The 15,362-nt window shown below is 40.1% G+C and overlaps 3 protein-coding genes across 3 annotated transcripts in view; 2 read left to right on the top strand and 1 right to left on the bottom strand.

Annotated features, from left to right (window-relative positions):
- trip4 (thyroid hormone receptor interactor 4) overlaps positions 1–15,362 on the top strand; it is a 123,649-nt gene that overhangs the window by 75,456 nt on the left and 32,831 nt on the right. The gene's annotated exons all lie outside the window — the stretch shown is intronic.
- Positions 7,199–8,932, top strand: LOC146332639 (uncharacterized). The gene is made up of 3 exons (XM_084723517.1): positions 7,199–7,919; positions 8,101–8,256; positions 8,739–8,932. Exons 1-3 carry the CDS (start codon positions 7,499–7,501, stop codon positions 8,930–8,932), a joined length of 771 nt encoding a protein of 256 aa, XP_084579643.1. The 5' UTR covers positions 7,199–7,498.
- Positions 8,910–11,004, bottom strand: LOC146332638 (uncharacterized). The gene is made up of 3 exons (XM_084723717.1): positions 10,068–11,004; positions 9,809–9,914; positions 8,910–9,621 (listed from the first exon to the last, which is right to left on the bottom strand). Exons 1-3 carry the CDS (start codon positions 10,787–10,789, stop codon positions 9,196–9,198), a joined length of 1,254 nt encoding a protein of 417 aa, XP_084579843.1. The 5' UTR covers positions 10,790–11,004; the 3' UTR covers positions 8,910–9,195.

The raw sequence follows: 15,362 nt of genomic DNA, 5'->3' as shown, positions 1-15,362 counted from the left end.
CTTACTGTACATAATGTACTAAAGGTCCAGTGCTGCCTGTCGTTGGTACTTTTCAGTGGTCTTATGTGTTGTTTTCAGAATCACTGGCAAGCTCTGAAGATGTGTTTTTTATTTCCCAAACATTTTTAGTTACCTAGACTTCATTAATCCATTAAATATTCACCTAACGTGACTTCACAACCCCACACTGATCTGACCTGGGGACACTGAGAAGAATGGGCTGACTATACCAACTAAGATTGTCTCTGCAGTTGTTTCTGCAGAACATTTTTTTAAAAAATCTGCTCATAAAGACATCACAATTGAATAACATTACATCATCAGCATCCTGTGCAAGCTTTTGATATGTGTCATTTCCTGCAATTTTGCCAAATGTCCCACATTACATTAAAAAGATTCGGTAATAGAAAATCTTTCACTGGTGAATCTCGCTAAAATATTACTTTATTTAAATTCTGGCAGTGATTGAATAAGAGCAAGAGAGAAAGGGTATATTCCTTTGATGCTATTAATTTAGTCATTCTAAAACTAAATTCTGATATTCATAATACAGTTTTCTTAAAGTCAAAAGTGTCAAAATGAATATTTAATGTATTATTCCTGAATGTGAAGAGAGTATGAGAAATTGTATTTGCCATCCTCTCAGGTAAAGGGATTTAGAAAAAAATGAAAGACGTCATGAGATACACATATATAATTTGTCCTGGTTTAGAACAGAATTTCTTCTATATGAGATATAGTGCATGTAATTTTTCCCCTTTTTTGTTAAAGCAGTAGTTATCACTTCTCTCCATTAACATGGAAGAGACATTTTCTCAAGTGTCCAATTAAAGGAGTTGAAGACTACCGCTATCAGATCTTCTCCGAAGACCTTAATGCACCCAGTTGGCCGACCATCCCTGGTGTTTTATTATTTTTTAATTTATTCAGGGGAATGTCTAGTTTGTCTTTTGTAGTTTCTAATGTCTGTTTTGATTTTCTACAATTCATATTCATCAATTAGTGAAGAAACAGTCCAACACCCTGTAGGGGCTCCCTCTTGGCAGACTGAGATGTCTTCTTTCTGTTGATCTGAGCAAACTGTTTGTCTCATCCTACTTAGCTCTTTTTCCCTTGTTTATAGTCCAGGGTTTAAAGGGAAAGATGCAATGAAGTGGATGGAGTCGATGGGTTGTTTGAGTTGGATGAACTAGAACGTCTGTGGAAGGGAGGGGGGGAGGCGAGGAGAAAAGGGTAGAGAGGGTATATATGTTTGTTTTAGCGGTAGCCAGTGGGTCGTGGGTGGATTGTGTGTGATGAGAGGGATTAAGCTTACCCTTTTGTTAAAGAATAACAAAATAGAAAACACATTGGTTCAACCGGCATATGGTTGCACTTGACATTAAGCCTCTTTTGGACTCGCTCAGCTTGATCTACATCAATCTTGCTCCAGTGTGAGCCGAGGACTCCTGGTTGTTTTCATCTCCTGTCGTGTGTCCGTGGGGACCCTTCATTTCTTTTCTATGGGGTGAAGCGGGGTCTCTTTTGGTTTATTTTTTCAAACATGTTGAAATAGTCCTGTGAAAAGCAATGATTTTATGGTGCACAAATACATTAAGAACCAGAAGAAAGATATGATGTACAGTTGAGTTAAGAGATGGCGGCTGTAGCTGTCACCGCGGTGCACCAGGGACTGTGCGTTCATGAAGCTGGAAGCACTGAGGTTACCCTTGTGTGCTATATACTGTCATACACAGAGTAAACAACACGCGAACCTGTCACATGTGAAATGTAGATCATGACAGTATGCAGTACTATTTCTGGTCGCCAGATAAACGACAAGAATGCACAACGCTATGCATGGAGGATGTTTCTTTTTCATGGGCTAAGACATAATTCTTCTTGGATGATGCTCAAGAACATTAATGAGGGATGAAAAAGCTCTAAGAATTGTAGAAGGAAGCAAATTGTAAAGGGACTCGAGGAGCCTCAGAAGAAAATCTCTCCAGTAATTTGACTTCCTCTCCACAAATTTTAATAACTGTTTTAAAGTGTGCTGCAACAGGGTGCTTGGAATTCATTTTACTCACTCAGAAATTTGTTTTACTATTTTTCAGTTGGTTATGGAACAGATACTGGCCATTAATTTAGTATTTCTTGCTTTGACAGTGGATTATCCTGTTTGCAACCCTTTAACACCTTGTGTAGCATTATAGAATTACGAGAAAATGGTTGCTGTATTCTTTATGCAATATGCACTGTGTCTCCTGAAGTTATCCTTCTGGATCCTTCAAGCAACTGGAAGTTAAGTTGGAACAATTATAGTTGAGAGAGAAAATTAACAAATTATTATAATAAACAAATCATTGAAGTAAAAAATGCCAAACATCTGATGGCTCTAGGTTCTCAAATGTGAGAATTGATTACTTTCTTGGCTTTATGTCATAGTTGATCAAATATTTTTGAATTTGGGACTGTTGGTCGGACAAAACAAGACTTCTGATAATGTCACATTAGTCTCCATGATATTGTAATGGGTATTTTTCACTGTTTTCTGATGTTTTATAGACCAAATGATGAATGAAATGTATCTTTTAAGCGCAATAAGCTGAAAAAATAGTCAATTCGACATTATTTCAGGCCTGGAATTTTTAGGGCAAGGCTACTTTGACCTTTGATAAGCATACATTTTTGGGGTATCATGGCCAAAATGCACAGCACCACACTCTAAACCAATGGTGCAATAACAATAACATTATCTGAAGATAAAACTGTGCTGATATTTAGCCTGATCAGCCACTATCAGTAATCAATACAAACACACATTTTTAGACTGTAAACCATTAGCCAACTTTAACAGTTACATTGTGTTTCTGTAGCTGTGACAAAATCTAATCTAAAATCTTCCAGTGCAAACCAGGCAAAATGTTACACCAGACTCACTTCAAAAAATGTCATCTTAACTATTCCCTTTGTGTCCATAAAAGACATAACTCTAGAAACAGAAGATAAAAGACGTTACGTGTCAACAGTCTCATTGTCAGTTCAGCATCAACATAATGTGGTGAGAGAGGGATTGAGGGGCCGCACCAGAAAAATGCTGCCCGGATATTTTCATGTCAGTAACACAGGAGCACAGACATGCTCCACCAAGGCTGCAAAAAGCAGATGAATTGGGCACTAACCTTGTGTTATGCACATATTGTTGGGAAGAAGATAGACTTGAAGCGTAAATAAACTCTTCAGGTTGCGCTGCTGTATCCACAACTTAAACACACTGCCTTTGTGGCTGCTGTAGACTGTAACATATGTACCAAAATAATAAGCAAGAGATTCTACCATGCTGCTGTTCTGTGACAGTTTCAAATGAGAAAATCCACTACCTGTACAGCGGCCAGTTCAAAACAGGGCATGCCGAACTAACCCTGTAGGTAGAAGGGGCATTACAGCCACAATCCAGGTAATCCATGGCACTGGCTGTTTGGCTGTGCTACAGTTTCAGCCATGTTATTTTTTATTGTAGCTTTCAGTCTCGCTGTTAGATGTAAATATAAAAAAAAAACGGAGACTGGTTTGAATGTGTACAAAAATATGGCACAGATGTGACCTGCTGATGTATTTTTTATTCAGTGTTACATTGTTGTGTTCATGTTTGCTCTGCCTGTTGTGTTTTCCAGCAGCATGTCATCACAGTTAAATCCAAAACACTGCCAACAGCCCATTAGACAATCAGTGCAAAGGTCAAAGGCAGTTTGGCTCGGCATCATTTGAACCATAACCAGTCCAAAACAGCTGATCAGACTCAGAAAATCTGTCTGACCCTCAGGTCAGGTTCATTAAGCAGGCGTAGAGAGTTAACCAGCTGTCAGACATATTCTCTATTTTTAAAACGGGAAGCAACAAGAAAGAAGCGTACTGTGCAAAACCAGAAGTGACAATTCAACCATAATAAAGACATTTTTACTGCATTCTTCAGGCTCTTAATAGCAGCCACTGGCCACTTATTATTAGTCTAAGCACAGATTGGATTGTGGAATCAGTGTGTTTGAGTAGCACACCACTTGAAAACACTTTTCACATGAGATTGCCTGCTCCCTATGGGGTTGGGTACTGGAGCCTCGGCGAACAGACACAGAAATGAGACAATTAAAAGACAGAATACCTTTTATTCCAGTCTTTAGAACTGTGTGTCCAATATGGTACAAGAACCTGCACTTGCACACACATCTACATTATATAATAACTGGAGTACTGCCAGTCATTATGTGCTTGAATTTCTATTAATTGCTAAAGTTTCAGTACAACTTGGCACTGGATATTTCAGTTGATACCTTAAAAGCAAGAGTACCAATACCCAGCCCTAATCAGTACCCTTAAAAGTACCAAGTTCAGTACCAAGAACCCAAGTTGACTTCATCAAATGTCCAAGTCAACAGTCCAAAATCCAAAATATTAAATTAACAGTCATGTAAGACCACAAAAAACAGCTATTTCTGAAAGTTTAGAACCCAGAACTGTAGTTTTGCCTTTTGCATTTGATTAACCAATCATCAAAACAGTTCCTAACTAATTCTGTCGATCATCTGATGGATTAACCAGCCAGCCGTTGCAGCTCTATTACATACACATGTGCTGGGTGGTTGTTTGGGATTTGTAGTGCAGCAGCAAACCAATAATCTGTTTATTGCTTGAGGATAATGGAGGCAAATAAGCCTGTCAGAGAGGGAAAAAATGTGACACTCGAATCGACTCTGGGAAGAAACAGAGGCAGTGCGGTCTCTACTTAAGCTTGTACAACTGAGGCTGGAAGTAACAGTGACTTCCTCCTCTCGGTTCAGCTCGCTCTGCAGCTATTCACTGCATGAGCTCTTAAGTCTTTATCTCACTTCTTTCTCTCTCTCTCTCTGTCTCACATAACCCTCTTCACACTTCGCCTGAGAGCACCTGAGCTTTCAGGAAAGGACACATATATATATCTACACACACACAGACACAAAAGACACACACGCACACATCGACTCCAGCTGAGCCCCCCCTGCTTACAGTGGTGTTAGTGCTGCAGCTTGAGCCCCCAGCTGTGGAGGAACCCTGATCACTGATGGCTGAGAACAGATACAGACCAGGAAAACAATCCGCTCATGTAACTTTTGTAAACTAAAACCTTTATGAGACATTTTTAATTCTGTCAGCGACTTTAAATGAGCAATAATTATACACTCTCAGAAATAAATGTGCTAACTAGAACCATAAAGGGTTCTTCTGTTTGTCCCCACAGGAGAACCCTTTTTGGTTCCTGGTTGAACCTTTGAACCCTTTCAGAATGTTCTACCTAGAACCCAACATAAAGGGTTATACCTAGAGCCACATGTGAAAGGTTTCACCCAGAATCTCATATGAGTGGTTCTACAGAGAATCCTTCTATGGTGTGATGGTTCTATCCAGTACTGTTCCATCTTCTAACGTTGCTAACAAGAACCCACCCTAGGGGTCCTTCTAAGATCCCTTTTATGTTTGCAAGGTTTTATCAAGAACCAGTCCAGGGAGTTCTACTGAGAACTTTTTTATATTCCAAGGATTTTACCTAGAACACACTCAGGAGGTTCTACTGGGAACCTCTCTATATTCCAAGTGTTTTATCCGGTGGGATATACCAGGAACCTTTCAATATTTCAAGAATTTTATCTACAATTCGCCAAGAAGGTTCTACCAAGAACCCTTCAATATTCCAAGTGTTTTATCTAGAACCTACCTAGAGGATTCTACTGAGAATGCTTTTATATTCCGAGACTTTTTTCTAGGACACACTCAGGGGATTCTACTGAGAACCTTTTTATCTTTCAAAGGGTTTATCAAGAACCAATCCAGGAGATTCTTCTGAGAACCATTTCATGTCCTAAGGATTTTATCAAGAACACACTCAGGAGATTCTACTGAGAACCATTGTATATTCCGAGACTTTTTTCTAGGACACACTCAGGGGATTCTACTGAGAACCTTTTTATCTTTCAAAGGGTTTATCAAGAACCAATCCAGGAGATTCTTCTGAGAACCATTTCATGTCCTAAGGATTTTATCAAGAACACACTCAGTTGGTTGTACCAGGAACCTTTTAATATTCCAAGAATTTTATCTTGGACCAAGAAGTTTCTACCAAGAAACCTTTTATATTCCAACAGTTTTGTCTAGAACACACTTGGTGGGTTTTATAGAGAACCTTTGTCAGCAGTTTTATCTAGAACCCACCCAGAGGATTCTACTGAGACCACTTTTATATTCCAAGAGTTTTATCTAGAACACACCCAGAGAATTCTACTGAGACCACTTTTATATTCCAAGGGTTTTATCTAGAACACACCCAGGATTTCAACAATCCTTGAAGAACTATTTTCTTCTGTAAAGGGTTCTTTGGATAAACAGGGTTCATAACGGAACCTGCAGTCTTTCAAAGAACTCTTGACGAACCCTTTTTTCAAAGAAGGGTTCTTCGGAAGCAAATGCTTCTTGGTAGAACCTCAGAACTTCAGGAAGAACCATTTTAGAAGCCCTGTTTCTAAGAGTGTATTAGCACAAGTGTTTTGCTAAAGGGTTTGGACAGGTTATCACTAAAACTCCCCCGACAACGATCTTAATATTACTGTTTGTTTTCTCTTTATTGTGGTTTAATTTTTGCCGCTAGCATCCAGTCATCATTGCATAACCTGAAATAAACTCTAATTATAATCATTCATCTTAATTAAAGTCTTGGATCTTGTTTTCAAACCAGAAGTATGTCCTCTATTGTTAGCATTCTTTGACTGCACGCCAAAAATGAGGCAGAAAAAACAACCAATTTAGATGAAGGGATAGACCTCAGTTTAGGGAATAAAAGAAGAATTACCATAGCAAACATGAAAAAGATTTGCCTCTCAAACCATTTTCCTTCTGCGCTGCTCCGACTGCACCATCAAACAGCCGTGCTGCTTGAAAAGGTCAAAATCAGCGAGAAACACTTTGCTTCTGTGAAATCTTCCACCTTCATTTCATGGCCTAATTATTTCAAAACAAATGAGAAACAATAGCACATTCACCACTCGGTGCACCTACAACAGACGGAACAGGAATCCACGAAGACGTGTCGGAAATGTGAGTTTTAGAACTCCCTGATTAAAAGTTAAAAATAGACGTCACCGAAGCCAAAAACTGAACCGTCACAGAAGGTGGAAACAAAATTTTATTGGCCTAGTTCACACAGCAGTGAAATGCGACCCAAATCCGATCTTTTTGCCTACATACGACCCAGGTCTGATTTTTTCATGAGCGTGTGAACAGCTCAAGTCACTTGAAATCCGATTTTTTTAAATCTGACCTGGGTCGCTTTCAGAGGTGGTACTATATCGGATACGTGTCTGATATTTTGCAACGCACCCGCCGTCTGAACAGTCATGTCGCGTTTAATGCGACTTTTACGTCACTCTAGAGCGACTGAGCGACAATCGTCACAATTGTGCGGCGGTTCCTTAGCGACAACTTCAGAGTAAAGATGGACGACAACAACGATGGAGGTGTACAGTGGCGGGACAGTGAGGTCTTGGACTTTATCAGTATTTGGGGTGATACCTCCATACAAGCGAAGCTTGTGGGGTCGTATAGGAATCGGTCGGTTTATGAACGCATATCCAAACAGATGGCTGAGCGCGGTTACAGGAGGACCTGGCTGCAATGTCAGAGAAAGGCGAAGAGCCTCAAAGCAAAGTACAAAGAAGCTAGAGATTCAAATAAAAGAAGTGGCCGTGGCCGGATCATCTGCCCATTTTACAACGAGCTCGACCTCATTTTTGGCGACAAACCGAGCACTCAGCCGGTAGTGCTGCTTGACAGCGCTGTCGAAGGCGAAGAAGACAAGTCTGAAACTCCGCGGAGCACAGCTAGTCCAGCTAGCAGCCACGATGACGGCGAAACAGGTAAGTTAACAAACGTTAGCTAACGTTGGCTAGGTAGCTGCCTCTCAGCTGTTTGTAGCACATATAACATTGCGTTCATTGTCAGTCAGAGACATCCTGCTGATCACAGTAGCAAGCACTGTTTAGCTATGTTTTATGTTATAATAGCATTATAGCATTTAATTGTCATTGTTTGTGCCAGGTGATTCGATCCCTGAGTCACTCCCACCTACGACCCCTGAATCACTGCGACCTGCAAGGACCCCTGAGTCACTCCAAAGTACATCTTCTCCAGCTGAAGAAAGCTCCTCATCTGCACCTAGTACAGACAACACAACACTTAACAAGTCCTGTGGAAGTAAGGAATCCAAAACGTTATTTGTTTTGATCAGACTTTTTGTTGAATCACAAGTTAACTGTTGATTGCTTAGCTGGATGCTTTAAGTTCCCCTTCAGTCAAAAATGTGTCCTACACTTGAATATTTGAGCATCACTATACAGAATTATGTATGTGCATTCTGTTTTTATCTGCATCTGCTGAAAGTGGACATCTTTTGTTCACTGAAAATCTGATTTTAATGGGGGGGGGGTTGAGGGAGAAGGATATGCAATTTCAATGAATTTAACGAGAATAGTGTTTATATACATCTTATATGTCTGGAGACGAGCTTTAACCAATTCACCCATTACTGTTTTGTACACTTCTGTATTCTCATTATTGTACTGTACTGCATCCCTTTCTCTTTCTACTTATCTCTAACCTCTGCTGGTAGCCTAGCAATTTATGTTTAGAATTATGCTACAATAGTTTCTACCAAACACTTGTTCTCCTTTTTACAGCTGCATCTGCTAGGAGCAGAAAAAGAAAATCAAAAATGGAAGCAACCCTTGAAGTATTTGCTGAGAAGATTAGCAATGCCCTCCACCAAGATGACACCGATTTTCACTTAAAGATGCAAAAAGCGCAGCATGAACATGAGATGAAAATGTACATACTTTGTTACACAGAACTGGCACTTTATTATTTTTATTGAAAACTTTGTTCAGTGTTTTCATGTTCAACAGTGTCAAATAAAGCTTTTGTTATTGAACTAGAAGCCATGTGGTAATAGCTCTCATTATGTTTCCAAATTTTCACATATCTATTTCTAAGGGTCAAATGTGAGTTAAGTACTGTACTCACTACTCACACTGTGGAGCTCTAAACAGCTCTTTCAAAACAGAAGAATAATAAACATGAGCTTGTCAAATTCCATAGTGGGGCAAAATAAAGGGAGCAAGAGCCAAACTTAGATTTTTATACACCTAAACGCTGGCTATAAAAGAACTCTTTCAGTGCCTCCCTGACTCTCTCTGGCTGAACATCTTGTGCAAGACCTCCTTCTGCTCCTCTCTCATCCTGAACAGCTTGACCAGGTTCCTCATAGGCCTCACCGCGCTTCTCACACATGTTGTGGAGAGTGCAGCATGCACTGACGATGGTGGGGATGGTGGAGATGTCCACATCCAGACGCTTCCCTAGGCACCTCCACCTCCCCTTTAGTCGGCCAAACCCACACTCCACTGTCATCCTGGCCCTGCTGTGTCGTTCATTGAAGTAGCGTTGCGCCTCTGTCAGGGTGTTTGTGTCAGTGTATCCTTTAATCAGCCAGGTTTTCAGGGGGTACGCAGGGTCACCAAGCAGCATAATTGGTATTTGGATACCATTGATCTCCTCAGTGTCCTGATATGATGGAAATATATTACATCAGTTAAATTTATTTACAAGATAAATTATGTGTAAATTATGTGTAAGTCTACCCATTTTCTTTCCCCTAACTAATATTGTAACTAACTGCAATGTTAAAATGACATATATGCTCTGTCTCCAAATACAGGGGAGGGGGTCTGTGACAGAAAAAAAAACTCACTGGTGGAAAAAGCTCCCCTCTCTCTGCCAGTGCGTAGATGTGGGAATTCTTGAGGACCCTGGCATCGTGGACACTCCCAGGCCACCCCGTGTAGATGTTGGTGAAACTATTAATGGGACATGGATTGAGTATTTCAATACCATGCAAACAGTTATGTAGATAAATGCTAATCGTTTACTCATCTTTAAAGCACTAGTGCACGATGATACCACAATTAACTAAAAGATATAAAAGAGAGGTTCTTTCATAAAGTGCTTACCAGAAGTTGTGGTCCACAATCCCCTGTAGAATGACTGAGTGCCAGCCTTTACGATTGTAATAGTCGCAGGGATTTTCCTCAGGAGCAATGATGGGGATATGACTCCCATCTATTGCTCCGGCGCACTGTGGGAAACCCCATCTTTGGCGGAACCCGTCAATTATCTCCCGGAGATTATCACCCTGAGGTAATTGAATGTACTCTGGCATTAGGATTTGGCAAACGGCCTGGCAGAAGTCGTGGATGATGCCACAGACAGTGGACTTCGCAATGCCGAAGAGGTTGGCCAGTGTGCGGTAACAACTGCCTGTTGCTAGCCAGTACAGCGCAACTCCGACTCGTTTTGTCAGGGGGATGGGTCGCCTCATATGGGTGTCTTGCCGCTCGAGTCTGGTGGAGAGGCGCTGACAGATGTAACTGAAGGTGGCCTTCGACATCCTAAAGTTTTGGAGAAACTCCGTTTCTGTGAAGCGGCCATTCACGTCCTGATCCCACCACTCCTGACTTCGATTCCGCATCCACAAACACCTCTGTGCAGATGTAACAGCAAGTGCTCCACAAAGAGCCATGGCTAAACATTTGGCTCTCTTTCTCCTCATCCTTCTTCTCGTTACCATTTGCTCATACCGTCGCCGGCTTCCACTGCACAAATACTTGAAAATTAACCCGTAGTAAAGGCTAACTTCATTTGTGGTTGTAACGCATGCTGTAACGGTATCCATGGTTAATTTCAGTTGTGTTCAGTGTTCTCGGCACAACACTGTAAACAGTGCGCTACGCGTGACGTCTTTGTTATTGTTCTTCTGCGCATGCGGGTCTGTTCAAGGCCGTGGACTGTTCACACGGGAATCAATGTAGGTCAGATATAGGTCACATTTAAAAACTAATGTGAACCGCCAAACAAAAAAATCGGATCTGTGTAAAAAATCGGAATTGAGCATTAAGACCTGCTGTGTGAACTAGGCCATTGACTCATGAAGAGACAAGACACTCATAGAAATAAAGATGCTAACTCCAATTAGAAACTTTTATAGGTTCCACTTGGAACCCTTTCAGATGGTTCAGTGGATATACCTCGAACCATCTGTGAGAGGTTTCACCCAGAACCCCCTGTGAGAGGATCTACAGAGAACCCTTCCACCCAGAAACCTCTTCAGGGATAACATCAGAATCTTTTCACCCTCTAAGCATAGTAACAAGAACCCACTCAGCGTGTTCTACGGAGAGCCTTTTTAAATTCCATGGGTTTTATCAAGAATACACTCAGTGTTCTGCCAAGAACCTTTTTATATTCCAAAGGTTTTATCAAGAACACACTCGGGGTGTTCTGCCAGGAACCTTTTTATATTTCAGATGTTTTATCTAGAACACATTCAGAGGCCCCCACCAAGAACCTTTTTATTTTACAAGATTTGTTTTAGGTTATACTCAGGAGGTTCTACTGAGAACATTTTTATATATATATTCCAGGGGTTTTATCTAGAACCCACCTAGGGGTTCGAGTGAGAACCCTTTTATATTCCAGCAGTTTTGTATGAACACACTCAGGGGGTTCTACCAAGAATCTTTCTTTATATTCCAAGGGTTTTATCTAGAAACCACCCAGGGGGCTCTTCAGGGAATCTTTTTATATCCCAAAAGTTTTATGTAGAACACATTCAGGGGACCCTACCAAGAACCTTTTTATTTTACAAAGGTTTTTTTGCTAGACCACACTCAGGAGGTTCTACCGAGAACCTTTTTGTGTATTCCAAGAGTTTTATCTAGAAACCACCCAGGGGGCTCTTCTCAGAACCTTTTTATGTTTCAAATGCTTTATCTAGAACACATTCGGGTGACTCTACTGAGAACCTTTTTATATTACGAGGGTAAAAGCCTTTCCTCAAAAAGAGGATTCTTCAGAAGCATGGTTGGGGGTAGAACATCAGCCCCTCATAGAGAACCCTTTTGGAACTCTTGTTTCAAAGACTGTAAGTTTGTGCAAGCAACAGAATTAATAGTCTTACAGGGAAGTGTCAAATAGAACATTAAGCCACAAATACAACCCCCCAAAAAAAGAGGCATGAAACAATTAAAGGGAGGGTGAAACATAAAGCACATTAGCACAGTGGCAGAGGAAAAATACATGAAATATATCTGGCTGAATCGTGCTGGTCCAGCCTCACACCCACACATTCTCTCATCTGTACTCCACCTCTTCCTGAACCCCCCCCACCCCCACCCCTTCCCTCAAACATGCCTTCCTCTTCTTGCTAATTATCAAGTGTGCTGGCTTATTCCTCCAGCAGCTTGTTAAGCTCTCCAGGAGCATAGCTGACCCACTTTACATGCAGATCTGTGGGCTAAAACCCTGCTGATAGCTCCTTTCTCTCCTTTTTTTTTCCACTGAGCCCCACAACACTGTATAGATTAAGGACACTTAACCTTCATCAGAGATACAGTTGATAGTAATCACCTCTATCCGGCTGTATTGTTTACAACAGAGAAGCAGATCCATTTTAACGACTTGTGAATAAACGAAATTTAAGATTGACAAGATGTTTAATGTTTTGCTTTTAAGTTGGAAATAGTTGATGATGTCCTGCATTTTTAAAAACTTAATTTTTACTTGAGAAGATATTTAACAAGTTCTGTCTAAATATTAAAAAATATTCCAGCATAGACAATTGATTGGAAATTTTAAGATGAAATTCAGTAAAAAATCAAGCTTAAATGTGTTATATATTACAGCTGGCAGATAAGTATTGCTTTGCATTTTCACTGTTCTATTTTTGTACTGTAACTACAGCAAAGTTCAGCTATTTTCAAAATATACAGGGGCACTAATGTCGACGCTGATGCCATTTTATGCAGTGCTTATCTGGTAAAAAGGAAACTGGAGTGCAGCATCCCTGTGGTGTGGTTTGCAGTCATAGTCACGATGTATGACTCAGTAGATAATGTAAGCACGCTCTTAGAAGTAATTTCCTTTCACTTGTTGAGAGCTAACTAGAGCTACTGTAGCTCGGCTCTTACTTCCTTTATTATTAAAGAAACACAAAGTACATCTTACTCTGTCGGTCTCAGCTGGACTGCTAGTAAGAGCATTGATGGATGGATTAATGGTTACCGTAGGAACTCAGTAATATTAAGCCGTATCTAAGGCTGATGGGATCAGTGTTGTTTTTTCCGCAAAACTGTTCCACTTAGCCCCGCCATACTGTGCTGTGATTGGCTAATACTCATTGTCTCAACGTGTCCTTGTGGTTGTCAGAAAGCCTTTTCTTGTTTATATTGTGAACGGGGCTGCAACTATCAATCACTTTCGTTATTGATTAATCTGCTGCTTAACTGACTAATTCTTTATGGTCAAATTCAAAGAGTTTTATTGGCCTCATCATAAAAAATACACAAATAAAACAGGCAATAAGTAATAAAACAATGTTACAGTAATATTAAAGTGCAAAATAGTCTATAAAAATAAAATGAAATAAAACAATACAATAAAATAGTGTATAAAATGCTTGTAACAACAAAACAACCTCCAAGAGACCAAAGTGGCGTCTTCAAATTGCTTCTTTTGTCTAACCAACAGTTCAAAACCCAAAGACTCTTCATTTACTATCTTAAATGACCAAAAAAAAAAACAGCAAATGCTTACATTTAAGAAGCTGGAACCAGCAAATGTTTGACACGATTTATCACTTATCAAAAAACTAATTTTCTTTTGACTGACTGACCAATTAGTCGACTAATCGTGGCAGCTCTAGTTGTCAAAGGGTCTATTTTTACCCAAACCATGATCTTTTCCTAAAGCTAACTAAGTAGTATTGGGGCTGTTTGACTCATCCACTACAGCCTCCTCTTAAAACTTCTCCCAGCTGCACATACCTACAGTCATGCACACCACACAGGTGGATGGGACTTGTTCACACAAACAGTCTTGGAGGGGGGGGACTCTTATTGTGAAGTACTTTAAAAGGTCTGCTCTTGAAAGGTGCTATATAAATAAACTTACTTACTTATATAAATGTTTATAGCAAATTTCATGCCAGTTCCTCCCATAGATGTCTATTAGTTGTTTAATTTATTATGTGTTAAGTGTTGGATTAGAGCCACGCTGCTAATGTGGGTAAAAGTCTTTCCTTGGACACTCTTCATTGCTAGAAAATCACTCTCAGTGTGGTCCAGCAGAAGTAGTAATTTTGCGGCAGACTTGAACTTGAATCGTATTTAGATAGGCATTAAGATTCAGCCAACTAAATCACAAATGTGACGTTTTTATGATGCAGACACACCTACTAGTCAGCACATTTCTGGCTGCTTTGTCCTGCATCAGTGTCTGTTGAGGCCGCTGTTTTGTCTGGTTTTAATTGTTGAGCTTTGAAGCGAAATGGTGGGTCTAGACAGAATAATTTGTCTTTTTGTATATTTACTTCTATTTTCTCAAAATGTTTTGACTCTGACATTAATTTATCTGTGCCAAAATATCAAATTACATCACCTTGTCTGTGTTTTTCTATAATATCATCAGTAGCTGTTAAAGGGTCTTTGGGATTTTCTTCTTTTCTCCTACCTGAATGGGAAAAAATATGACATTTCCAAAGAAAAAATATTTTTTTTTTTGTAAAACACATGCAGCCCTCATGAATTTTGGCTAATCTTTTGTATGCCTTTCCCTTGTCACAAACTACATCAATATTTACACAAACAGAGACAACAGTGCATCCTATTAGCACTGTGAAGTAAATATCAGTGCCCCTGTCACGCTCGGCTTAGACACAGACAAGATTGGAATATCCAGCACCAATTATAACCCTGCTTGTATATCCAACCCGTCACTGCTGATGCTGCCTGAAACGCTGTCTCAATGCCTCTTCTCCCTCTCTGAAGGTTACACCGTGTCAGATTCATCAGACTGAGGCCACCATTAACACAGCTCCCTGTAAAAGCATGGAGTCATTCTGAAAATTTCCATCATTAGCCGTACCTCCTCTGTGCTTCCCCGCCCCCACTCTTCAAAAAAAAAAAAATCAATAGCATCTGCTGCTGCACAGCTAAGCCTGCTTCATTGCTGAAGGAGACAAACAGTGGGTGAGCTAAATTGATTAAGTATCAAGCTATTTTTAGAGATGATGATTTCCAAGTTTGTCCACATTGATGAAACAGTAAAAAAAAAAAAAAAGGAGCAGAGGCATTGAAAATATCCACAAATGTTCTGATGATTTCTGCAAGAAAATCATCATTTGCCACAACTTTCCGATAAAATAAACATGAACATATAACCCATGCCTGCCACAGCTTTTGAAATAATGA

The sequence above is a fragment of the Lutjanus erythropterus genome, chromosome 1 (assembly GCF_056507025.1).
Source record: "Lutjanus erythropterus isolate fLutEry1 chromosome 1, fLutEry1.hap2, whole genome shotgun sequence".
NCBI classification, from domain to species: domain Eukaryota; kingdom Metazoa; phylum Chordata; class Actinopteri; order Lutjaniformes; family Lutjanidae; genus Lutjanus; species Lutjanus erythropterus.
Note: the sequence above shows the minus strand (reverse complement) of the source record. Positions and strands in the feature narration are given on the sequence as shown.

Coding starts and splice junctions, on each gene's coding strand:
- LOC146332638 (XM_084723717.1), bottom strand. CDS start 10,789: ATGGATACCGTTACAGCATGCGTTACAACCACAAATGAAGTTAGCCTT. Junction 9,915..10,067: donor ATTGTGGACCACAACTTCTG/GTAAGCACTTTA, acceptor TCCCATTAATAG/TTTCACCAACATCTACACGG. Junction 9,622..9,808: donor GAGGGGAGCTTTTTCCACCA/GTGAGTTTTTTT, acceptor CCATCATATCAG/GACACTGAGGAGATCAATGG.
- LOC146332639 (XM_084723517.1), top strand. CDS start 7,499: ATGGACGACAACAACGATGGAGGTGTACAGTGGCGGGACAGTGAGGTC. Junction 7,920..8,100: donor CCACGATGACGGCGAAACAG/GTAAGTTAACAA, acceptor TGTTTGTGCCAG/GTGATTCGATCCCTGAGTCA. Junction 8,257..8,738: donor ACTTAACAAGTCCTGTGGAA/GTAAGGAATCCA, acceptor TCCTTTTTACAG/CTGCATCTGCTAGGAGCAGA.